This window comes from Dipodomys merriami, unplaced genomic scaffold, assembly GCF_024711535.1.
Source record: "Dipodomys merriami isolate MVZ:Mamm:240054 unplaced genomic scaffold, mDipMer1.0.p SCAF_137, whole genome shotgun sequence".
NCBI lineage: Eukaryota > Metazoa > Chordata > Mammalia > Rodentia > Heteromyidae > Dipodomys > Dipodomys merriami.
This window is the reverse complement of record NW_027202682.1, coordinates 2,500,590-2,524,399: the sequence shown is the minus strand read 5'-3', so window position 1 is coordinate 2,524,399 and position 23,810 is coordinate 2,500,590. Positions and strand designations below refer to the sequence as shown.

General features: G+C 63.3%; 2 protein-coding genes across 2 annotated transcripts; one reads left to right on the top strand and one right to left on the bottom strand.

Moving 5' to 3' along the window:
• Positions 1-5,190: 5,190 nt before the first annotated feature.
• LOC138825279 (brain-specific serine protease 4-like) lies at positions 5,191-9,908 on the bottom strand. Its single transcript, XM_070019675.1, has 6 exons — positions 9,812-9,908; positions 9,010-9,036; positions 8,633-8,804; positions 8,199-8,476; positions 6,497-6,654; positions 5,191-5,725 (listed from the first exon to the last, which is right to left on the bottom strand). Exons 1-6 carry the CDS (start codon positions 9,906-9,908, stop codon positions 5,465-5,467), a joined length of 993 nt encoding a protein of 330 aa, XP_069875776.1. The 3' UTR covers positions 5,191-5,464.
• Positions 9,909-18,223: 8,315 nt separating this feature from the next.
• On the top strand, positions 18,224-21,990 carry LOC138825319 (serine protease 27-like). Its single transcript, XM_070019720.1, has 6 exons — positions 18,224-18,353; positions 19,397-19,423; positions 19,697-19,859; positions 20,582-20,853; positions 21,290-21,459; positions 21,646-21,990. Exons 1-6 carry the CDS (start codon positions 18,299-18,301, stop codon positions 21,916-21,918), a joined length of 960 nt encoding a protein of 319 aa, XP_069875821.1. The 5' UTR covers positions 18,224-18,298; the 3' UTR covers positions 21,919-21,990.
• Positions 21,991-23,810: the final 1,820 nt, after the last annotated feature.

Genomic DNA, 23,810 nt, shown 5'->3' with positions numbered 1-23,810 from the left:
GGGCATGGCGTAACACATTTGCACAATTGTTGCTGGTTTAATTGCCATCAACACCTCGGGCGGCTGTTCTTTTCCAGTGTTTCCAGATGAGGTTGGGAGGGCTGAAGGTGGAGTCACTCTCCGGTGAGTCATTCAGATTTCCACCAAGTCCCACGGCCTTCCCGCTGCCTCGGGCTCCGGTGCCCCCTCCCCCACTTGGCTTTTCTTGCTGTGGAAACCGAGGCCCAGCCCCGGGCGCGCCATGTGACCTCGTGACTCGTGGCCCGCTCTAAGTGCAGAGTGGAGGCGCCCGGCCGGGCCCTGCGCCGCCGGCCGGGGGGTCAGGGGCCGGGCGCCCCCTTTGCCTCCCGCCTCTGCCGGTGCCTCTGGTCCTGGCCCCATCACCCCTCCACCCGGTGACAGAAGCCAGCCCGTCTCTCTTCCAGAACATTGGGGTCACCTGTAACCACTTCCTCATCCATGTTCCGGAGCTCATCTACGTGCTGGCTGCGGATGGCCTCCTCTTACACAACCTTGCACGCGGCCCGCCCGGCCCGGAACAAACCCGTCACAGTCCAGGGCCTGCAGGGCCGGGTGCCCCAGAGTGCGGCCAGCGGGCGCGGGCGGGGATTGGCTGGACAGGCACCGCTGCTCCGGCTTCCACGCCCTTGATTGGCTCCTGCTGCCGTAGTGAGCTGGGGAGGGGTCTTCGTAGGGACACGGTGTGTGTTCAAGTCCCCCCCCGGGTGCCACGTGTACCCCTGTGGGGATCCAGGACAGGGAAGAGAAGGCCAGGCGGCCGGCAAAGGCCGGGTGCTGGCCACGGCCTCGGCCCCCTCCTGTCATCTGTGAGGGCCTGAAGGGGGGCAGAGGCGGGGAGGGTGGGTGGGGGAGCCCCCGGGGGGCATCGGTGCCCCCAGTTGTTGGAAAATGGGCGTGGGGGCCTGCCTGGGGCCCGTGGGCTCCGGAACACGCGGTGGCTGGCGTTGGTGCTGGACAGGAGGCTGGAGGTCGAGGCTGGGCAGGAAGACCAGCTGCAGTGTGGCGGCAGAAGCGCAGAGGACACGAGGAGTCCCGTCCTCTTGGTGTAACAGAGCGGTGGAGAGACGGGCTGGCGGCAGCAAGACGACACTTGGAAGTTACTAGCCAGAGGAAGTCGTCAGACAAGGTGGACAAACCGGCAAGCCAGAACCTTCCACAGGCACTCAGAAGGTTGGGGCAGGCCCCTGGGGTGCTGGAAGCCCAGGGGAGGGGAGGGCACGGGGGAGGGAGGGGCCAGGATGGATGGGAGAGAGGACACAGACCACCCACCGTAAAGGAGAGCCCGCTGGAAAAGCCGTCCTCCTGCGGGGGGCAGGAGAGATTGTGGCCCAGCCGCACTGCACAGACCAGCCACACACAGCCCCAGGGCCGGGACGGCAGGGGGGCGCAGGGGGCGGAGGCTCAGCCCCCGCCCCAAATGAGCAAATACTAGCTGGACACCCACGGCTCCCCCCCCCCCCCCCGTCATCCTAGCCACTCAGGAGGCTGAGATCTGAGGATCCACAGTTCAAAGCCAGCCACTGCACGGAAATCCGTGAGACTCCTCTCTACAATTAACCACCAAAAAGTCAGCCACAGAGCTGTGGCCCGGAGAGTAGAGTGCCAGCCTTGAGAAAAGGAAACGAAAAAAAAGCAAAGAAAGGGAAAAGCTCAGGAGCAGCGCCTCCCCTACGGACAATCCCTAGGACCGACTCAAAAACCAGCAACAGGAGGGGCTGGGAAGGTGGCTCAGTGGTAGAGCGCTCGCCTTGAGCTGAAGAGCTGAGGGACAGCGCCCAGGCCCAGAGTTCAGGCCCCACGACTGGACCCCCCCAAAAAAAAAATCCTGTTCCCTTTTCCGGGCGCTGGTGGCTCATGCCTGGAATCCTAGCTACTCAGGAGGCTGAGATCTGAGGATCGCGGTTCAAAGCCAGCCCAGGCAAGAAAGACCGTGAGACTCCTATCTCCAATAAACCACCAGAAAACCGGAAGTGGCGCTGTAGCTCAAGTGGTAGAGCGCTCGCCTTGAGCTGAAGAGCTGAGGGACAGCGCCCAGGCCCAGAGTTCAAGCCCCACGACCGACAAAAAAAAAAAAAAAAAAAAAAAAGAAAACCAGCAACAGGAGCAAATAAAGAAACGCTCGTTGCCATCACCATGATCCGCTCGCGATGCTGTGAATGTTGGGGTCCCTCGGGATTCCTCACGCTGGACTCTAGTACTCGAGGTCACCTCAAGCGGGCGCGTGGACGCTCTGCCAGCAGGGGGCGCCGGGGGAGGGCGGCTGGGAGGAGGGAGGGGCTGGCTGCCCCAGCTTCCCCAGTGCTGTTTTCTGGGCTCCTCGCTGGGCTCCCAGAGCCCTGGGCCCCATGGCTCATAACTGCAACTTCTGGGCCTCCACGCGGCGCCGGCCCCGCTCCCGTCAGTGCAGGTGTGCACCAGGACCTGAGCAGAGCACACACCTAGGAAGCTTCCAGAACGAGGCTGCAGGGGTGGGTTGGACCCCGCTGCGCCAGGGGACCCCTCCTGGACAGCACCAGCATCCTGGCCCCATACACGCAGGACGCGGGGCACTGGAGGAAGTGCTGGCCGCTCTGGGGGAGGGGCCTCGGCCTCCCACGCCACGGCCCAGCCTGCTTCTCAGGCCTGGGGGCCCCTAAGGCTGGGGTCTCCATCCAGGGGCCCCACCCCTCACCCAAGCACGGTGTTGATGGCTGCTCCTCTACCTGAGATCATTCTGGGCATGGATTCTTTCCCCCCCACTCCCCACCCCAGTCCTGGGGCTTGAACTCAGGGCCTGGGCGCTGTCCCTGAGCCTCTCTGTGTTCAAAGCTAGCACTCTACCACTGGCTACCACTCTACTCTGGCTTTTTCTGTGTATGTGGTACTGAGGAATCGAACCCAGGGCTTCATGCATGCTAGGCAAGCGCTCTGCCACTGAGCCACCTTCCCAGCCCTCTGGGCATGGATTCTAAGGGGCTTCTGCAAAGATCCCTCCTCTGTGAGGGGGGGAGAGGAAGGAGGGACCTGGTGAGGAGACTGAGCAATCCAAAACAGAAAACCAATCTGGGACAAGAAAAAACGAGGGAGACTAGGGGAGAGAAAACCATGCAAAGGGAGGGAGGGAGGGGCAGGCCCGGGTGGGAGGAGGCGAGGGCTGGGGGGTTGTTGGGGTGAGAGGCGCAGTGGGGAAGAGGGAGGGAGGGAGGCCAGGAAATGAGGGCTGGGAAGAGGAAGGTCAGGGACAGTCATCGGCAAAAAGGGCACTGGGTCACAAGGCCGAGGGCCACCGGTGTGGCCGCCCTGACTCACGGCTCTCCAGCTGCTTCCCCAGCAGCTCGTTTGTTTTTAAAGAAACATTCATTGTTTTCTGAAAATAATCTCAAGGTAATCAAAACAATGTGACTGGGGCCAGGCTGTGACTCTGGGCAGAAGCTCGCTCAGCATGCGAGGCCCCGAGTTCCATCCCCAGCAATGAAGAAATAAACAGGCCGGGCGGGGCGGCTCACTTAGGCCATCCTCGGGAGAACCACGGCTTGAAGGGAGCGTGGACAAAGCACTCGCGGGACCCCTTCTCCACAAAACAAGCCCGGCGTGCTGGGCCACATTTGCGACCCCAGCTCCATCACAGCCCAGCGGTCAGGCCCCCGACCCTCTTACAACTAACCAGAGCGAGCAGGAGCTGGCCCAGCTCCAGCAGTATCTGTCTAGCAAAGGCAAAGTCCTGAACTCAGACCCCAGTATCGGCTGGGAGCTGGCGTCCCGCCCCTGAATTCCGAGCTACTCAGGAGGATGAGATCTGAGGATCTCATTTTGAAGCCAGCCTGGGCATTAATGGCCATGAGACCCTTATCTCCAAAGAACCACCCAAAAGCCGGAAGTGGTAGAGTACCAGCCTTGAGTGGAGAAGCTAAGGGACAGCACCCAGGTTCTGGGTTCAAGACCTAGTTCAGGAACTGGAAACAATAACAACAGAAAAGCAACATCAAAAGTAAATACGTGCATGCATACGTTATATAATGATATATATGAAATATATATGAACCGCATATTGAAAAAGACGTAAATTAATATGTGACTATACTGTATACGTTTATATATTATATATGTGAAATGCGTGTGAATTCTGTATTATGTATGTATACACGCGGACCGAGAGCCACCCCCAGTCACCCAGGGGTTACCCGGGGCCGGGGGCGGGGCGCTGAGGCCCGGGGGAGGGCATCGCCGGGTCCCTGGGCGGGCAGGAAGCGGCAGGCTTGGCAGAGGCATGGCTGAGGACGGAGGGGTGCGGGGAGGGAAGACTGGACCGGCCCTCTGCGGAATTGTTTTGTTCCTTCGTGGTGGGGAGGAACGTGTAAGTCAGCCTGAGTCACTGCATGAATCAGCGCCTGGCAGGGAGGGCGCAGGCTCAGATCAGGGAGGGGCTCTGGTGGCCCAGACTTGGACCTCTCCATCCAAGTCCCCTCGCCGGAGCACTGCCACCAGGAGCGGGTGCCCAGGCCTGGAGAGGGGCACCACCCTTTTCTGCTGGGGCTTCCCGCAGGCGTGCCTGCCTCGGTGCCCAAGCCTGGCCTCCAGAGCCTGGCCTCCAGAGCTGGACCTCCAGAGCCGGGCCTCCAGAGCCTGGCCTCCAGAGCCGGGCCTCCAGAGCTGGACCTCCAGAGCTGGACCTCCAGAGCCGGGCCTTCAGAGCCGGGCCTCCAGAGCCGGGCCTCCAGAGCCTGACCTCCAGAGCCGGGCCTCCAGAGCCTGGCCTCCAGAGCCGGACCTCCAGAGCCTGACCTCCAGAGCTGGACCTCCAGAGCCTGACCTCCAGAGCCTGACCTCCAGAGCCGGGCCTCCAGAGCCTGGCCTCCAGAGCTGGACCTCCAGAGCCGGGCCTCCAGAGCTGGACCTCCAGAGCCTGACCTCCAGAGCCGGGCCTCCAGAGCCTGACCTCCAGAGCCTGACCTCCAGAGCCGGGCCTCCAGAGCCGGGCCTCCAGAGCCTGGCCTCCAGAGCCGGGCCTCCAGAGCTGGACCTCCAGAGCTGGACCTCCAGTGCCGGGCCTCCGGGTGGTCACAGCCCCGGCCTCCTCTCCCCTCGGGGACGGAGGGCACCAGGACAAAGGCCTGGTCTGGATGTCCGCAGCCAGGCCACCATGCAACCTCACACGGCCCCCACGGACGCCCCCCCACAGGAAGCACAGGGCCTGGAGCGCATAATTTATTGAAATTGGGAGAATAAATACGGGGCAGGGTCACAAAGCGCTGTAAAAATCAGAGCAACCTATTTACATGGCGGGGACAGCCGCCGGGGCGTGGCCGGCCGGGGGCGTGGCCGGCCGGGGGCGTGGCCGGCCGGGGGCGTGGCCGGCTCGAAGGGTGTGGCCGGATCGCTGGGCGGTGGCTCGGTGGGCGTGGCTCGCCCTGTGGGCGTGGCCTCAGCCGGCAGGGCCCGCGAGCGCCCCCCGGAGGCCAACGGCTTATTTACCAGGGAGGGAGCGGCCGCGGTCCCGGGCTCCCGCGCCCCGCCCCGCCCCCGGGGGCCCCGGGGGCCCTCCGCCCCGCGGACGCCCGCGGAGCTGCACCCCCTGCACGACCCTCTGCACCCAGGAGCGGTGGGCCAGGAGGTTGGTGTAGACGCCGGGTCGGTTCCGCTCTGCGCAGCCCTCGCCCCAGCTGATGATGCCCCCGAGCAGCCAGGACCCCTCGACCTGGCACATGAGGGGACCCCCGGAGTCACCCTGCGGCCAAGGGAGGAGGTTAGGGCGGGGCAGGGGGGGGTGAGCACAAGGGGAGGACGGGGGGGGGGGAGGAGGGGAGGACTGGGGGGGGAGGAGGGAGGACTGGGGGGACTGGGTGAGGACTGGGGGGACTGGGTGAGGACTGGGGGGAGGACTGGGAGGACTGAGGAGGGGAAGACTGGGGAGGGGAGGATCGGGGGGAGGACGGGGCAGCTCAGGACCCCGCACTCCTGCAGGACGGGCAGCAGCTGGCCCTCCCCCGCCTGCGGGCGCAGGGATGTGGGTGAGTAGCTGCCCCGGGCCGGCCGGTGCTGGCCGAACCCAGGGGCTGACCGCTGGAGCCTTGTGCCATGCCCCGGGACGCCCGGCCTCAGGGGCAAGGGGTCCCCACAGCATGCCAGCTCCTAACCATGTTGGCAGCCAGGCCAAGAGTCGCTAGCTACTCAGGAGGCTGAGACCTGAGAACCGAGGTTCAAAGCCAGCCTGGGCAGGAAGGTGTGAGACTCTTGTTGCCAATGAACCAGCAGAGAAGCTGGAGGTTCAAGAGATGGACTGCTAACCTTGAGCAAAAAAATGTCAGGGAACAACACTCAGGGGTCTGAGTTCAAAACCCAGGATTGGCACGCACACCCCCAAAAAAAAATGAATTGGCACCTCTGAACTCGAAGTTGCTTGATGCCCAACGGATAGGGAACAAGGACCTGGTGTCTGTCACCGGTGACTGGGGAGGGGGGAGGGGGGTGGCCGGGCAGGGGTGATGCGGGCACTCACCAGGCAGGCGTCCCGCTGGCCCTCCAGGTAGCCCGCACACAGCATGTCCTCGGTAATGGCTTCCTGCCCGGCTCCCCGCCAGTACAGGAGGCTGCAGATCCCCGAGTCGATGATGGGCACCCTCAGCTTCTGCAGGGTCTGAGGGTGGGGCAGGGGCACTGGGGAGGGAGGAGGTGGTCAGGCCCCGCGGCTCCCCTCGGCGGGGCCAGCCCCAGCCGTTCCCACAGAAGCAAGCATTGCTCACAGACCTACGAAGCCCCCACCCCCAGGTGCTTTCAGAAAACCCGAATTCCAGGTCTCCATCTCTGGACCCGCTGAATCTGAATCTGAATCTGAAGATGCAGCTGAGATTCGCCATCGTTAGTAAGTTCCCTGGGCTGGGAAGGGAGGCGTGTACTTGTAACCCCAGCGTTTGGAAGCTGGAAACAGGACCATTGCAAGTTCAAAGCCAGCGTGGGCTACACAGCAGACTCTGTAATTAGTGAACTGATTTAAAAACCATCTCCTTGGGCTGGGAAGGTGGCTCAGTGGTAGAGCGCTCACCTTGCAAGCATGAGGCCCTGGGTTCGATTCCTCAGCACCACATAAGCAAAAAGAAAAAAGCCGGAAGTGGCGCTGTGGCTCAAGCGGTAGAGTGCTAGCCTTGAGCTGAAGAGCTGAGGGACAGCGCCCAGGCCCAGAGTTCAGGCCCCACAACTGGACCAAAAAAAAACAAACAAAATAAAACAATTTTTAAAAAAATATCCTTAATGCCCCAAGGGGCTAAGCTGTCAACTTTTCATTTCCTGTTTCTGACACTACTTTATCCAGCAAAGGATTGCGCAGTGTCTTTGATTAATGTCCCATTATGCAACAAATGACACCAGGACCTGGGGGCGCCCCCACACCCACAAACTGGTCTGTAGACTCCCCAAGGAGGCTGCGACCTGAGTCCCCACACAACTAAGCAGTTCTAGACCAGGTTAGAGCCCCATTTTCCTTTCCTGTATCTATATCCAGTCTCCATCTCCCCCTACTCTGTCTTCCAATCTTCATCATTCCTCTGTTGTAGACTGTTTCTGCCTTTCTTTTGCCCAGCCCAGGTTTGCTCTGCACATCTTTACCTGCGAATCTGTCTCTTTCTTTTGCTTCTCTCTCTCTCTTTTTTTTTTTGTTGGTGGGGCTTGAACTCTGGGCCTGGGCGCTGTTCCTCAGCTCTTCAGCTCAAGGTGAGCGCTCTACCACTTGAGCCACAGCGCCACTTCCAGTTTTCTGGTGGTTTATTGGAGATCAGAGTCTCACGGGCTTGCCTGCCTGGGCTGGCTTTGAAGCTTAATACTCAGATCTCAGCCTCCTGAGTAGCTGGGATGACAGGCGTGAGCCACCGGAGCCTGGCTCTTTGGTCTTTTATTTGATCCAGTTTGTGTTTCTAGAACCAAATGTTACTCCGATGCCTGCAATTGTGTCTCGCTGCCTCCAGGGGGTGCTGAGAATCTGCTGATTACCCTCCTCCAGGACCCAGCTTGGCCCACCCAGCCCTCCATGCTTGGCCAGCGGCCGTGATTACCCCAAACACAGCGGGGCACCTCTGACCTAGAGCGTGCCTCGCTGCCCACCTGGGCTTCTGTGACCTCCCATCTTTGGACCCTGGCCTCTGGCCTCTGCCCTGCTGGTGGCGTGTGTGTCTGAGGGGCTGGGGCGGCCCTGGCGGTGGGGTCCGCACCTCCGTCACGGATGCTCCCCCAGCCTGCAATCCAGCACTGGGTGTGCGGCGGGAGGCGGACGGAAGCGTCTGGAAGGCAGATGGGCAGGACCCGCTCGGAGAACTGGACGGGGGGATCGAGGCGCACCAGGGCGATGTCGGCGCCCGCGGCCTCCTTCCAGGAGTAGCGGGGGTGGGGCAGCACCCAGGCGACGCCCGCCCGCTGCGCGCGGGGCCCGGGGCTCCCCAGCTTCCAGGCCCCCAGCAGCACGGAGAACAGGGAGAGCTGCTGCAGGTAACTGGAAGAGGAGAGAAGTGGGGGGGGGGGTAAGGAAGGGAGGGGTGCCGCGAGGGGAGGGGCCCCGGGGGGCTCCACGGAGGGGCGGCAGGGTGTGAGGGACGCCTGCGAGCTGAGGCGGGGACCCTCGCCCCTCGCCGGGCTGCGCCCCACGTACCCCTTGAAGCAGTGGGCGGCAGTGACCACCCAGCGCCTGGTGAGCAGCGAGCCCGCGCAGTGGTGCGTGCCGTTCTTGCGGATGCTCACGACCCACGGCCACTCGGCGTCGCCGCTGTCCTGGCCTCCCACCACCCTGTCCAGCCGCTGCGGCCTTCCGCACTCCGGGGGCGCTGCGGGGGGGGGGGGCAGGGCCGGTCAGGCCGCGTCCCCGCCGCCCGTCCCTGTGACCCGGGCCTCGGCCCTGCCCCGCACACACTCGCTCCGCTGCGCTGCCCTCCCCCCGTGCTCTCCTGACCCACCCCCCCTCGGCGACCCCCCTCCAGGGCCCACGGTCTCTGCCCTCTGGTCTTTCCCGCACCCGCCCGCCCCACTCACCCGAGATGGCGGCCGCACCGAGGGTGGCTGAGGACGAGAAAGGCAGAATGAGGCAGCCAGGCGTGCGCCCCGCCCCCCGCCACCCCCCCCCCGCTCCCCCAGCCCCCCAGCCCCCCAGCCACCCCCCCCCGGCTCCCCCGGCCCCCCAGCCCCCCCCGGCTCCCCCAGCCCCCCGCCACCCCCCCCGCTCCCCCTGCCCCCCAGCCCCCCGCCACCCCCCCCCGCTCCCCCAGCCCCCCAGCCCCCCGCCACCCCCCCGCTCCCCCAGCCCCCCAGCCCCCCGCCACCCCCCCCGCTCCCCCAGCCCCCCAGCCCCCCAGCCACCCCCCCCCTGGCTCCCCCGGCCCCCCCCCCCGACCCGGAGTCCCGTTGGGGCAGACAAGCCAAGGCCTGGGGCACTGGGGCAGCCGCCACCCCAGGGCCTCCGCCCCGCCCGGGGCACACCCTGGGATCCCCAACACCGGTCCCGGACGTCGGCCTCCCCGGCCCCGGCTCCGACCCCGGCTCCAGCTCCGTGTCCACGGGCGGCGGAGGTCAGGGCCTCCGCCTGGGCTCCCGGCCCGGCCCCAGCTCCATGCCCGCGCCTGCCCTGCCAACGCGCCGCCCGGAACGCAGGCCCGGTCGAGGCGCTGGCCGCGCGGAGGGTGGGGAGAGAGCACGGCGTGCCCCCGAGGACACTGAGGCAAGGGGTCGTTAGCATGCTAGAGAGAAATCACAGGCGTGCACACACACGCACGCACGCACACGCACACGCACAGCGGGCCCAGATTCCAGGCAAGGGGGGCGGGGGGGGCAGGCTCACCTGGGGGGACCAGCAGCAGCAGCAGCAGCAGCCGCCGCGCGGCCAGCGGCCCCCGACGGCCCCCGCGCAGGCCCGGGCGCGCTCCGGAACCCCCCATGCGCCCGAGTGAGGCGCTGCTCGTCCAGGGAGCCGCGGCAGGAGGCGGCGGGGGGCTGAGGACGGCGCTGCGGGCTTTATGCTGGGGGTGGAATGCGGCAGGACCGGTCGCCGGCCGCGCGGGCCGGGGGCGGCTGGGGGCGGCCGGGCCGCTTCCACGCGGGCCTCGCTCTCGGCCGTGGGGGGCAGGCCTGGCCCTGGGCACAGTGTTGGGGGAGGTGGCGGGGCCCAGGGCCCGGCACTGGCCCCAGCCTCCGGGGCCTTGGCTGCTGTGACTCAGTCCTGAGCACCTGCCATGCTGGGGCCCCGGTTTCCCGTTACCCCACTTCCCGGGGCCCTGTGACTCAGTGCCGGGGCGCAGCGCTGTCCCTGGGCCGGGGCGCACCCCCCCATCCTGGACACAGCACCCTGGCACTCACACACAGGACGCGGGCGCAGGGGGCCCGGCCTGGCCATGCCTGGCTGGGGGTTCTCCATGCAGGGGTCCTGGGGTCGCCCCAGACACCCACACGAGTGGCCAGCGCCAGCCTCCGGCCGGAAGCCCCGCCCCACCCACTCAGCCCCGGGGGCGGGACACGGCCCGAGCCCAGGAAGCGTGCGTGTCCCCTGCGTGGGAGGCGGGCACGTGACGGGGTGACCGGCAGGGCAGCGGTGGCCTGGGGACCCGCGCCGGCCTCGGGCGCCACGCGGGCCGGGGGAACGGCCCGGGACCCGTGCCGCACACCGGGTGCGTGGCGTTCGCTGAGCGAATGAATGAACGAATGATGAGTGTATTCGCGTGGGAGCGGGGCGGGGCCGCAGCTCTGCTCTCTGCTTCTGTCTCTTCATCCCCCCCCTCCTCTCTGTTCCAGCATTTTCTGCCTTTCTTCAGTCCTGGCTCAGGGTGCTGGGGACCCACGGGACTGGCCTGCACCCCTCGCGGAGCTGCCCAGCTGACACCAGCAGACGTCCTGAGCGGCTGCCAGACTGGTGGCTCACGCCCATAATCCACGCTACTCAGGAGGCTGAGATCTGAGGATCCTGGTTCAAAGCCAGCCAAAGGAAGGAAAGGTCTGAGACTCGTAGCTCCCATGAATCACCCAAAACACGGAAGTGGAGCTGCGGCTCAGGTGGTTGAGCGCCAGCATTGAGCACAAAAGCTCAAGGACAAAAGTTCAAGCTCTGCCCCTCCCCCCGCCGCCCATGCTGGAAAAAATAACGAAGACTTCCTGGCACAGATGCTGGGGGGCCCTGGCTCCCGTTCCCGGGGTGTAAACACTTCTGAGAATGAGGCGGAAACTGGGGTATGACTCAACATCCACTCAGCGAAAAGTATTTGCGGCGTGCACGGCGGGCATCCTGGCCTGGCTTCACCTGTGCGGGGGGAGGAGGGAGGGCGGGCCGCTCACGGAGGCACAGCTGCTGGGGCTTGATGCCAAAGCCCAGACCTGACTCACCCGCCGTGGAGAGTCCCCCGCAGGCTGGGGTGCAGGGGCCTGGGGTGTGATGTGTTACCCGCAGCCCAGGCTGCACTCACTCTTGATTCTCCTGCCCCGGCTGACCGAGCGCTGGCACTACAGGCATGCCGTACCACACCCAGCTGGGACGCACTTTGCACCATCAATCAAAGGTTACAAGCATCTCCTAGTCCTGTGGAAGGTGATGCTGAGCCCTGGGGTGGCCTCCTGGAGGCCGTGGACACCGAGCGGGGACTGGACACCTTCCCCAGAGTGCCCACTTTCGGTTTATTTACAAACTTGCGGAAAAGTTGGCTGCTGCTGACCGTGGTGGTGCATGCCTGTAATCCCTGCACCATGGGAGGTCAACCTGAGCTGCACAGCAAGACTCTGTCTCAGAATAATAATAATGACCTTAATAAGTCAGCTTTAAGCAGATTTGTGTGACATAAAGCACATTTCTCACACTGGTGGTGCTGTTCTCATAAGTAGCACCCCAGTTAGAGAGACCCTGTCTCAAAAACAAAACCCAGCCGAGTGCTGTTGGTTCACACCTCTCATCCTATCTACTCAGGAGGCTGAGATCTGAGGATCACAGTTCAAAGTCAGCCCAGGCAGGAAAGTCCGTGAGACTCTTAGGTCCAATGAACCACCAGAAAACCAGACTTGGTGCTGTGGGTCAATGTAGTAGAGAGCTGAAGGATGGCACCCAGGCCAGGGCTCAAATGCTAGAGCGCTTACAAGGCCAAGGCCCTGAGCTCAAATCCCAGTATCACAGACAGACGTAGGTGCTGACCTGCCAACCACCCCCAAGGGAACAGGCTGTAGAACATGACCACTCGGGTCAGAGGTCACTCCGTGTCTGAGATGCGTGGGTGAGCAAGGGGCTGAGGTTCAGGGCTCGGCTCTCCTGGGGATGCAGCATTTGGGGGCCCTTCCCGAGCCCGCAGAGTGGCCTGGCCACCAGGGTCACCAGGTCACGCCTGCCCTGGAGAGGAAGCTGGAGAAACCTCCCCCCGCCAAGGGTGGGGAGCCTCGGGGGAGGGGAGTGGCTCCACTAATTGCTGCTAATGAGGCCCGGCCTGTGGCTCATTTCTCCAGCCAGAAGGCGGAGCTCCGGGTGCCGGTGGGCACACTGCCTGTCCCCACCCCCACCCCACCCCAGGGGGACACCAGAACCCGGATTTCTACCCTGCATCTCTATGGGAACTGGGTCCCCCAAATACCAGCACCCTTGGACCAGCTGGGTAAGAAAAATGCCTCCTCTCTCTCTCTCTCACACACACACACGTGCACACACCCACGTGCACCACGCACAAACCTCAGGCCTGGGAGTCATCGTGACTCATCCTCTTCCTCCCACCCATGCCCAGCCAGCTCACACTCAGGGCACCAAGGCCTAGAACGTTCCAGAAGGTACAGAAACTTCCCTCTCTGTGCACAGATGGGGGGGGGGGGGCTGGTGGTCCAGAGGCTGCGACGGACCCCCGCTGCCCCTCCCCTGCCCCTCCCCGCCTCCCTCCGTCCCGCGGCCTCAGCGCTGGGACGCTCGGCTGCACACGCGTTGCACACCCCCAGCTCACGCCTGCCCCGAGCTGCTCAGGAGGGTGAGAGCCGAGGATCGCCGTCCAAAGCCAACAGAGCCCTGGCGCGTGACCTCGCTGTGGCTGCGGATCTGTAGACGTGGTTAGAAGCCGAGCGGGTCCGTCCGTCCCTCCGCACGGAGGCTTCCAGCCAGACGCGGTGCGTGGGCCGGGCCCCGTGATTCCATCCACGCAGAACCGCGGCTGCTGCGCGCCCCCAGGCCCCTCCAGCCCAGCCCGCACCCTCTCTGGCCTCATTCGCCAATGAATGAAGATCACTGACGCGCACTTGTTCTATATTTACATGCAGGGCATCTTTTTTTTTTTTTTTAACTTTTCTGAAAATTACACTTTTCACAGTGGGCTGCACATGCTCGGCAGCTGGCGTGCGTGTGCTTGCAAGTTTGTCCAATCATATGACGAACTAGCTGAGTACAAACTCTCCATTTTGCTTAGTGAGACAAACTATGGATCACCTATTATTTGTCTGTCGTGGGGCTTGAACTCAGGGCCTGGGCGCTGTACCTCAGCTCTTTTGCTCTACTACTTGAGCCACAGCGCCACTTCGGGTTTTCCGGTAGTTCACTGGAGATAAGAGCCTCACAGCCTTATTTGCTCAGGCTGGCTTTGAACTGTGATCCTCAGATCTCAGCCTCCTGAGTAGCTAGGATGACAGGCGTGAGCCACCGGCTCTGCTACATTAAGCCGCTCTTACAGTGTAACACATTCTGACATTCCATTCAGTACTCCATTTATGACCTGATCGTGTGTTGTAAGGAAACTCAGTTGAGAGAAATGGAGAAGCCAACACATAAGAAGCCAAATTATGAGTGTTTATCAGAGAGCCGGGGGACTGCTGGTGGACCCCTGTCTCACAGACCAGCGGCCCCGAATGTCACTAGCACAAAGCTTATATAGGTCAAAACCACACAATGTGTGAGGAATCAAACCCGATGACAGTGTTATCCGTGGGCAAAGCAAACCAGATGAGGAAACTTCAAATTAATAGAAAAGCATCTAGGGAATCACAGGAAATCGAGGGCCAGTTATCCAGAGGAGACACAGAGCCTGTCTTCTTTTTTTTTTTTTTTTTTTTTTTTGTCAGTCATGGGGCTTGAACTCTGGGCCTGGGCGCTGTCCCTCAGCTCTTCAGCTCAAGGCGAGCGCTCTACCACTTGAGCTACAGCGCCACTTCCGGTTTTCTGGTGGTTTATTGGAGATAGGAGTCTCACGGTCTCTCCTGCCCGGGCTGGCTTTGAACCGCGATCCTCAGATCTCAGCCTCCTGAGTAGCTAGGATTACAGGCGTGAGCCACCAGCGCCCGGCAGAGCCTGTCTTCTTACGTCACGTGTATATAATATTCCATCGTGTAACTAATTATAACTTACTCAAGCCTGTGACCCTGAAATGGACATTCACTGCTTTCGCTGTCATGCATAATGTGTCAATAAAATAACCCTGTTAAGAATCTCTGAAAGGACTTCATTATTTCCTCAGGGGAGAGTCTAGCAGCAAGGAGAGCGCGAGGAAGTTAGGCTCAGGAAAGGCTGTCTTCTTTCCTCTCTCTGCAGTACTGGGGTTTGGGTTCAGGGGCTGTGTCTTCTGCGCAGGGACTGAGTCATGCCCCCAGCTCCTTGTTTTTAGGAGGTTTTGCTATTTTTCAGATATTGTCTCACATTTTTTGCCCAGGTCAGCACTGGACCCAAGGTAACCCTACCTCTATCCCCCGTGGAGGTGGGACTGCAGGCTTGAACTGCCACACTCAGCTTGTTTGCTGAAATGGGGTCTGAGTACCTTTTGCCAGGTGTGGCCTAGAAATATGATCCTCAATAGACACCGGGATTATAGATGGAAACCACCTGTTTTTTTTTTCCCCTTGTCTGTCTGTTGGGTTTGTCTGGAGACAGGATCTTACTATGTAACCCATGCTGTCCCTGAAGTTATGTACTAATTAGTCTGATTTTTTTTTTTTTTTTTTTGCCAGTCCTGGGGCTTGAACTCAGGGCCTGGGCGCTGTCCCTGAGCTGCTTTTTCAAGGCTAGCACTCTACCACTTGAGCCACAGCGCCACTCCTGGCTGCTTCTGTGTATGTGGTACTGAGGAATCGAACCCAGGGCTTCAGGAATGCTAGACAAGCACTCTACCACTGAGCCACCTTCCCAGCCTGACTCTGAACTTTTCCTTTCTTGATCGCAGGAAAATAGAGGTAAATATTTCCCCTTACACACCTGTGGGATTTGAAAATTGCTTCTTACCCTTGAGGCAAGAAGTAATTCTTCAGTTGTAAACCACTTGGCCTGGCAGGGCTCTGTGTCTGCCCCCAGCATCCGATCCACGCAGCTGCTCTCTGCACCCGCTTCCACCCGGAGCCCCGGCCACCTCACTAGCCACGAGGACCGTGGAGCTGACCCCGGCTCACCTGGCCGGCAGGTAGGACGGCCAAGACTCAGACACGATGCGCTGTATCTGACCCTGCTAAGCCTGTCGCGTCCCCGTGCAGTGTCTGCTTCCTCTCTGGGGAAAATGCCCTGGCCCTTGATGGTGGGGACAGGAAGACCTGGAAGTCCTCCTTGTGAGCCGTACCCTGCTGAGGGAGCCATGGACTCCAGCATGCCAAGACTCTGGCCTTACTGTGCCCAGTACCGCCCTGCTCCCTGCACTACCAACCTCCATTTGCCACTGGAGGAAACCAGCACCGGAGGCCCCTGGGTACAGACACCTGAGAAGCCATGGCCTAGTGCAGTGTACACTGGGTGAAGCAGAGTTGTTCGGACGTTACCATTTCAGGAACTACCTGTCCCGGAAGACAGAAATCCACCTACAACCACCCCACCAGACTTCTCCACGGCTCACACCAAACACAGCTCCCGCATCTCCTCACCAACCCCTACACCAAACTAGTAGTGACCAGCGATCCTGCCAGGTGGACGTGTTTTCCCAGATGGCCCTGGTTCAGGGCTAGCCAGGATACTGCCTTGCAGGTCCCTGGCCGTGAATCACCCCGCGTCTGTCGCCCCCTGGTGGCTGAGTCAAGCACAGCAGCTGGGGAGGGGGGAGTGTGGCTGCTCTCCGGTGCCCCCTGCTGACCTGATCAAGAGCCACCAAAACCATCAGAGAAGCCCCGAGTGGGCTCGTGGCTCAGGCCGGTCATCCTAGCTACTCAGGGGGCTGAGATCTGAGGACTGTGCTTCCAAGTGAGCCTGGACAAAAAGCTGGAAGTGGTGCTGTGGCTCAAGTGGTAGAGCACTAGCCGTGAGCAGAAAAGCACAAGGACAGCACCCAGGCCCTGAGTTCAAACCTCAGGACTGGCACACATACAACAAATATTGTTAGCTGGGTGCCAGGTGCCGGTGGCTCATGCCTGTAATCCTAGTGACTCAGGAGGCTGAGATCTGAGGATCGAGGTTCAAAGCCAGGTTGAAAAATCTGTGAGACTCTGAACTCCAATTAAGCACTCAGAAAAAGCTGGAAGTGGCTCTGTGGCTCAAGTGGTAGGTTGGCAGCAGTGAACACAAAGCTAAAGGACTGCATCAAGGCCCTGAGTACCGGTGCATGCACACACACACACACACACACACACACACACACACACACACACACACACACACACACACACACACACACACACACACACCACAATAAACAAACTTTGGTACCTCATACCCATAATCCTAGCATGCAGAAGGATGGTGGATTCAAAGCCAGCCTGGGCTATATAATAAGATCCTGTCTCACAAAAAAAAACCAAATCCACCAAAGACACGGACTAACAGAAGGGCCGGTCCCATGGGTCCCATGCCCCCAGCTGACCTACTCATTTCTCCACAGCCCTGACTAGCAGCATTCTTCCCTGCTGTGCTAAGCCCGTACTAGACAGTTCTATCTCTGTGCTGTGGCTCTGATTTGCATTTAATTACCACGGCTGCACGTTCACTTCCCAGCAAGTGCATTAGCCAAATTAGTTTCCTTTTTGGCAATCTGTCTATGTCCTGCACCCATTCATCTTTAGGATTCAGTGGAAGTTGTGTGTTTGGGATTGTTTTGGGGGATGGGGTGCTGGTATTGGGGTTTGAACTCAGGACCCAGGTGCTTTCCCTTAGTTACTTTGTTCAAGGCTGGTACTCTAGTGCTTGAGCCACAGCTCCACTTCTGGCTTTTGGTAAGTGGAGACAGAGCCTTGGGGGCTGGTTTTGAGCCTTGAACCTCAGAACTCCTCGGCCTCCAGTACCTAGGGTTACCGGTGTAATGCCAGGCTTGCATTTGCTAATTTTGAGATAGGGTCTCTCTTTGTGCTCAGGCTGGACTGAATTGAGATCCTATTTGTGTTTTTCCCTTTGTTGCTGAGATATCCCGTGTGCCACCATGTCCACATGATCGAGATGGAATCTTTCAACTTTTATACCTGGGCTGGCCCGGGGGGCCTGGGAGGTCCAGGATCTGGAACTCTGGCAGCCCTCAGACCACAAGGAAACTGAGGCAGGCCCAGCTGGCCCTGTGGGTGGGAGCGGCCCCCGCGTGACATCAGCGCAGTGCCCCAAATAACTTCCTTGCTCCGGGATGGGGATGGTTCAGCCACTGGTCCCCATCGCCTTCCTGGACCCGCAGGCCCCGCCCGCAGCCCTGCCGCCTCAGGGGGGCCCGGGGCGGGGTCCTGGGGAAGGGGGGACCCACACGCGCCCCACTGTGGTGTACAGCCCCACCCAAGGGCCTTGCGGCCAGGCACACAGCAGGTATCCCATAAGAACTGAATGAATAAATGAATGAATGAATGAATGGAGTGGGTCAGGGAGGACTCCAGGAAGGCCTCTCAGCCTGAACAGCTCGTCCCTGGGCAGCTCCTGGCAAGGGGCTGGGGACCCAGGGTCCCCCCCCCCGCAGCCCCTCCTCAGCCCCGCAGGCCCAGGTGCGGGGTGGGGGCTCGGGGGTTCAGGGCTGGGTGGCAGGGCAGTGGAGGAGCGGCGCCTCCTTCCTGCCCAAGGAGCCGGGCGGGCCGGGCTGACAGGTTGGGTGGCATAGCAAGGCGGCGCTCACCTCCAGCATAAAACCCCACTTCATGGAGCCCGGACCTCGCTAGCAGCTCCCCGCCGCCTCCACCCCCCCCCCGCACCCCTCCCCGGCCCACGACCTCAAACGCTCCCCACCGCCTCCCCCCACCCTGCCACCTGCCACCCCCCACCTGCACCCCTCACCGGCCTGCGACCTCGAACGCTCTCCGCCACCTGCCCCCCACCCTGCCCGCACCCCTCACCGGCCCACGACCTCCACCGGTCCCCGCTGCCTGCGACCTCGAACGCTCCCCACCACCCGCCCCCCCCCCACCGGCCTGCGACCTCGAACGCTCCCCACCGCCCCCCCCCCACTGGGCCGGGGACATGAGGCGGCCACCGCCCCCCACACTGCTGCTGCTGCTGCTGCCGCTGCTGGCTGGTGAGTCCCGGGCCTGGGGTTCCTCCACCTCCAAGGGCCCCCTCTGCCCTTCCTGGGGCTCCAACCGTAGCCCCCCGACTCCCTGCACCTGCCTGGAGCAGCAGAACATGCCCCACCCAATAGCGAGGACCCCCCCCCAGCTGTCCAGAAGGTTCTAGAAGTTTCACCTGGGTGGGGGGATGGTGGAGGTGAGGAGAGCAACGTGGAGTCTGTGGGCCCTGTGTCAGAGGTCACCCCTGGCTAAGTGTCCCCCGGAACTGTTCCCAGAAAGGACAAGGCTTCCCTGGGCTGCTAAGCTCCTGGGGTCACCCCGCCTCCTGCTGGGTTAGGGACACCTTCCCCGCCCCCCGGGGCGGCTGCTCCCCGGCCCTGAGAGCCGCCAGCGGCTGCGCTCGGCAGCAGGGCAGCAGCGGGGCAGCGGCGGGGCAGCGGCGGGGTCAGCAGGTTCCCACAGGTTCCCGCCGGCCGCGGCCGCAGGGCGGGAGCCTCTTCACATTCCTGGGCGCCCGTGGCCGCCTCCCGTCCCCAGGTCACCTCCCAGCCCTGGCGCTGCGACCGCAGGCCGGGCAGGGCTCCAGGCCCGGGAGGGGGGGAGAGAGCACTGGGCGCCCCTCAGGGAGATGTCCCCAACCCCTCCCAGCCTCCTGGTACTTGGAAGGGCCGCTGTGGTTCCCCAGGGGTGTGATGCCAGGGCGCCCCAGTGGGGGGAGCCAGCGAGACCAAGGCTTGTGTAGTGAGCAGAGGGGGGACCCCTGTGACTGCCCCCCCCAGCTGGGGTAACAGCACCCCACCAGGCAGGCCCCGGCTCTTCACACCTGGGTGTCAGGGGCTGGGCCACAGTGGGGGGGCGCCTCCCACGGCCACTCCCGCGAGCCCAGCCCCAGCCAGAGGCAGCCGGTCTTTATGGGATATGGGGGGCGCTGTCTCGGGGAGTCACAGGCCGGCAGAACTCATCCTCTTGCTTGTAGTTTGTGTTTTTAAGACTGGCTGGGATTAGAGGAGTGCAGCACTACACTCAACAGCTCTCCCTTTCTCATTTCCAGGGACTCAGGAGGCCAAGGCCCCGCCAGGTGAGTGGCCTTTGCTGAGATGCAGGCCAGGGCCGAGGGCGCGGCCCACGGGAGAAGACTAGCAAGCGCCCGCGGGAAGCAGAGCCAGGAAACGTGGTGGCTGCGCGGAGCTGGAGCCTAGGAAAAGTGAAGGGGGTGGAGCGCTGTCCTGGCAGGACAGGGCCGCGCGGGAGCGCCGGCCAGCATCGGGGGCCAGGGGGGCCGGGGACCGGGTGAGGGTCGGGTCGGGGTGGGGGCCCGGCGCACCCCGGTGAGGCCTCCCACGCTCCCCAGCCTGCGGACGCCCCAGGAAGCTGAGCCGGATGGTGGGCGGGCGGGACGCCCTGGAGCGGGAGTGGCCGTGGCAAGCGAGCATCCAGCGCGACGGCAGCCACTTCTGCGGCGGCAGCCTGCTCTCGCCGCGGTGGGTCCTCACCGCCGCCCACTGCTTCTCCAAGTGAGTCCGCCCCGCCCCGTCCCGCCCCTTCAGCACCCCGGACAGCGGCCGCGCTCCCGGCCAGGGCGCCCAGCCGCTGCCCCAGCCCCGAGGCACAGCGCAGCGGGCTCAGAACCCGGGTGTCCCCTCCCCCAGCACTGAAGCCAGCCCTGAGCAAGGGGCCGGCCCCCACCAAGACTCCTGGGGTCCCCATGCACCACACCTCCTGCCCCACCACAGAGCTGAAGTTCTAAAAGGGACACAGGGGCCGGGAAGGGGGCTCCGTGGTGGAGTGCTCGCCTAGCATGCATGAGGGCCTGGGTGCGATTCCTCAGCACTACATACACAGAAAAGGCCAGGAGTGGCGCTGTGGCTCAAGTGGCAGAGTGTGAGCCCTGAGCAAAAGGAGCTCAGGGGCAGCACCCAGGCCCTGAGTTCAAGCCCCGGGACTTACAAAAACCTTGCACTTCACAGCTAGGGTGGGCGGCCGGTGCAAGGTGCGGGCCGGCGGAGCCTCCTGCACCCCGCAGGTGGTCGGTGTCTCCCTTCCCTGGAGTGAGGACGGCCACTGTCCTAGCCTGAGTCTCACAGAGCAGGGCCGGCTCTGCTCAGCTTCCCCCCCGCCCCCATCCCTTCCCACCGGGCTCGAGGTGGCCGGGCGGAGGTGCGAGGCGGTGTGGTGTGCTTGGGGGCCCCCGGCAGCAGGATGGGGTGCCCACACTGCGCTCTGCTCTCCCCGCCAGCACCTCGGACACAGCCCCATACAGAGTCCTGCTCGGAGCCCGCCAGCTGCTGCGGCCAGGGCCCCACGCCGTGTACGCCCGCGTGCGGCGCGTGGAGAGCAACCCGCTGTACCGTGGCATGGCCTCCAGCGCCGACGTGGCCCTGGTGGAGCTGGAGGCGCCCGTGACCTTCTCCGACCACATCCTCCCCGTGTGCCTGCCCGACCCGTCCGTCAGCTTCGCACCGGGCATGAGCTGCTGGGTCACCGGCTGGGGCAGCCCCAGCGAGCAGGGTGAGGACACGCCGCAGGACGGGGCAGAGCCCGGCCCGGAGGCCGCCAGAGGCAAAGGCAGGAGAACCGAGTTCCAGGCTGGCGTGGGGAGCAAAGCCCTGTCTCGAAAACAGAATGAACAGGGGCAGGCAGGTGGGGTGGGGTGGTCTAGCTCAAGTTGGGGTTGCGCCAGGGGAGCACGGGGCCCTGGGCTCCGCCGCCCGCCGCTGATACATAAATGAGGAAATAAGGCAGGCCCGGGCGGCAAGGACCATCTCTTCCCAGGGTCACGGACACGAGACCTCCTCCTCTTCATTCAGACCGGCCGGGGAGGGGGGGAAGGGGCGGCTGCCCAGAAGGAAGAGCCGCAGAGATGGGGGGACAGACAGACAGACAGAGCAGGCTGAGGCGGGGCGGAGCGGGGGCTCCGGCTGAGCAGCCCCCCCGGCCCCCCCAGACCGCCTGCCCAGCCCTCGGACCCTGCAAAAGCTGTCGGTGCCCCTCATCGACACGCCCAAGTGCAACCTGCTGTACGGCACAGGCGCGGAGCCCGACTCGCAGCCCAAGGCCATCCAGGACGACATGCTATGCGCAGGCTTTGCCGAGGGCAAGAAGGACGCCTGCAAGGTAGGCTGGGCGCCCGGCCTCGGCCGGGCCCGTGGGACCCGTCGCAGGAGGCTGGGGAGCCGCACTTCCTCCAACACCCCCAGGGCACGCGGGCGGGCCAGGCGGGCAGCTTGGAGCACCCTGGCCGGAGGTGGCCCCGGCCCGGGTGTGTCCAGCGCGGGCTGACGGGCTCTGCTGCCCCCGCAGGGCGACTCCGGGGGCCCCCTGGTGTGCCGCGTGGACCAGTCGTGGGTGCAGGCAGGGGTGATCAGCTGGGGTGAGGGCTGTGCCCGTCCCAACCGGCCGGGCGTCTACATCCGGGTGACCTCCCACCACCGCTGGATCCGGCGCATCATCCCCGAGCTGCAGTTCCAGGGCCGGGCGGGCGGCCGGCGGCGCGACCCTCGGGCGAGCGGCCCCCCGGGGACGCGCCCCCACGCTGCTCCCCGTCTTCTGAGCCTGGAGCCCCTTCCGCAGTGAACATTTGTAAATAGTCCTTCGCGCTCCCTTCAAACACCCAGTTGTTTTTATTTCCATTCACCTCCAATAAAAAGTGCCAGCTGCTGAGCGGGGATCACTGGGGAGCTGGCCGAGGGGGGCGGGGAGGGGGAGATTTCCCAGCGCTGTGGGACTGGGCGGGACACACAGGCGGGAACATCACCGGGCTGGGGCTGAGGGCTCCCCACAACCGTCCCACTGTCAGAGCCCGGGGCTGCCTGTGGGGAGGATGCCCAGAGCCATGCGGAGGCCAACTCCAGGCACCACTCAGCCTTTTCCAGCCAAGTCAGCATAACTTGGGGTGCAGGGTGCTGTACCCCTCCCACCGTGGGCTTGGAATCTGGAACAATCGGTGGAGAGGGGGGGGCCAGGGACACCTGTGCCCACATGTGCCCCCGGGGAGGCTGCTTAGATAATCACACCTGCGGAGCCCGCCCTCGAGGGCTCCGCCGTCCTCTGGCTACTCAGCCATGGCTGTGCCCCGGGTCTTCCCCAGATGAGGGTGGGCGCCGGCCCACGAGGGGCCCCAGCTTCTTCCCGGCTGGTGGGAAGCTGCTCACCACAGGCAGCCAGCTATGGCAGACAGGAAAAGCTCCCCGGAGATCAGGGCGGAGAAGAGAAGTGGGTAGAAGTGGAGGTGTGGTTCAAATGGTACACCAGGAAAAAAGGAAAGGAGGGAGGGAGGGAGGGGGGAGGGAGGAAGGGAGGATGGATTTACTTTGTGCAGTTAACAGGAAATGCAGCTGGGTGCTGGTGGCTCACACCTGTAATCCTAGCTACTCAGGAGGCTGAGATCTGGTTCAAAGCCAGCCCGGGCAGGAAAGACTGTAAGACTGTTTATCTTCAATAAACTACCAGAAAACCAGAAGTAGCACTGTGGCTCAAGTGGTAGAGTGTTGGCCTTGAGCTCAGGGACAGTGCCTGGGCTCAGAGTTCAAACTCCATGACTGCAAAAGAAGAAAAAAGAAAAAAAAAGAAAAAAAAGCCAACCCTCGTCCCCCCCCCCCCCGCCTCCCCCCTCCCCACCCCGGGAAATTCCCCGTGTTTCCGGCTCCCCGCTGTACCAGACAGGCCAGCAGGCAGCTGAGGGAGCGTGGGGGGAGCCGGGCGCAGCGCAGGGCGGTGGTGTCCTCCCTGCGGCTCACGGGGACATCCACCAGAGTGCTGCTGCCGGCGATGCCAGAATAGCGACGCGCACACACACAAGTGTACACAAGTGTGCACACGCGCACACACACGCACACTGTAAGTCCCACGAGGGAAACAGTGAGTGGAGGACCCTCTGCACCCAAGAGCCCGTGAGGGTGAGTCCCAGGCCCAGGAGCCTGCCTGGAAGCCGCCGTCTAATACTCAGATGCACGAGGACATGGTGGAGAGAAAAGCAAGAGCGACACCCCAGAAAGCCACATCAACACCTGTGGCCGCCTGCGCAGCTGGCTCTGCAGAAAGGTGCTGGAGGCGCTGAGGAGGGCCCTTTACTCCCCACCGGCATCGGGGCAGGGCCCGGGCCATGTGGCACCCTGCAAGGCGCCGGCAGTGGGAAACCCAACCCCAGACCTGCACGGCCCCGGCCCTGGCCCCGGCCCCAGCCTCTCTCCTGCCGCACCTGTGCACTGGATGCCCTGACGCCGCCCCCAGAGCCCCGTCCCTGGCGCCCCTCCGGGCTGGCGGCAGGCAGGTACCCGGGGCCCGGCCTGCACGGCCCATCTCCCTCCTAACCTCCCCTGCAGACGGGACAGGTGTCCGGGACACCGCTGCACTGAGGCCTCTCCCGAAGGCCCCTGGGAGGCGTCCAGGTGCAAGGGTGAGCGTGATTTAACCTTAACCGTGCTACTGAAATCCACTGCAGCTGTCGCAGGGAAAGGGGGAAGGAC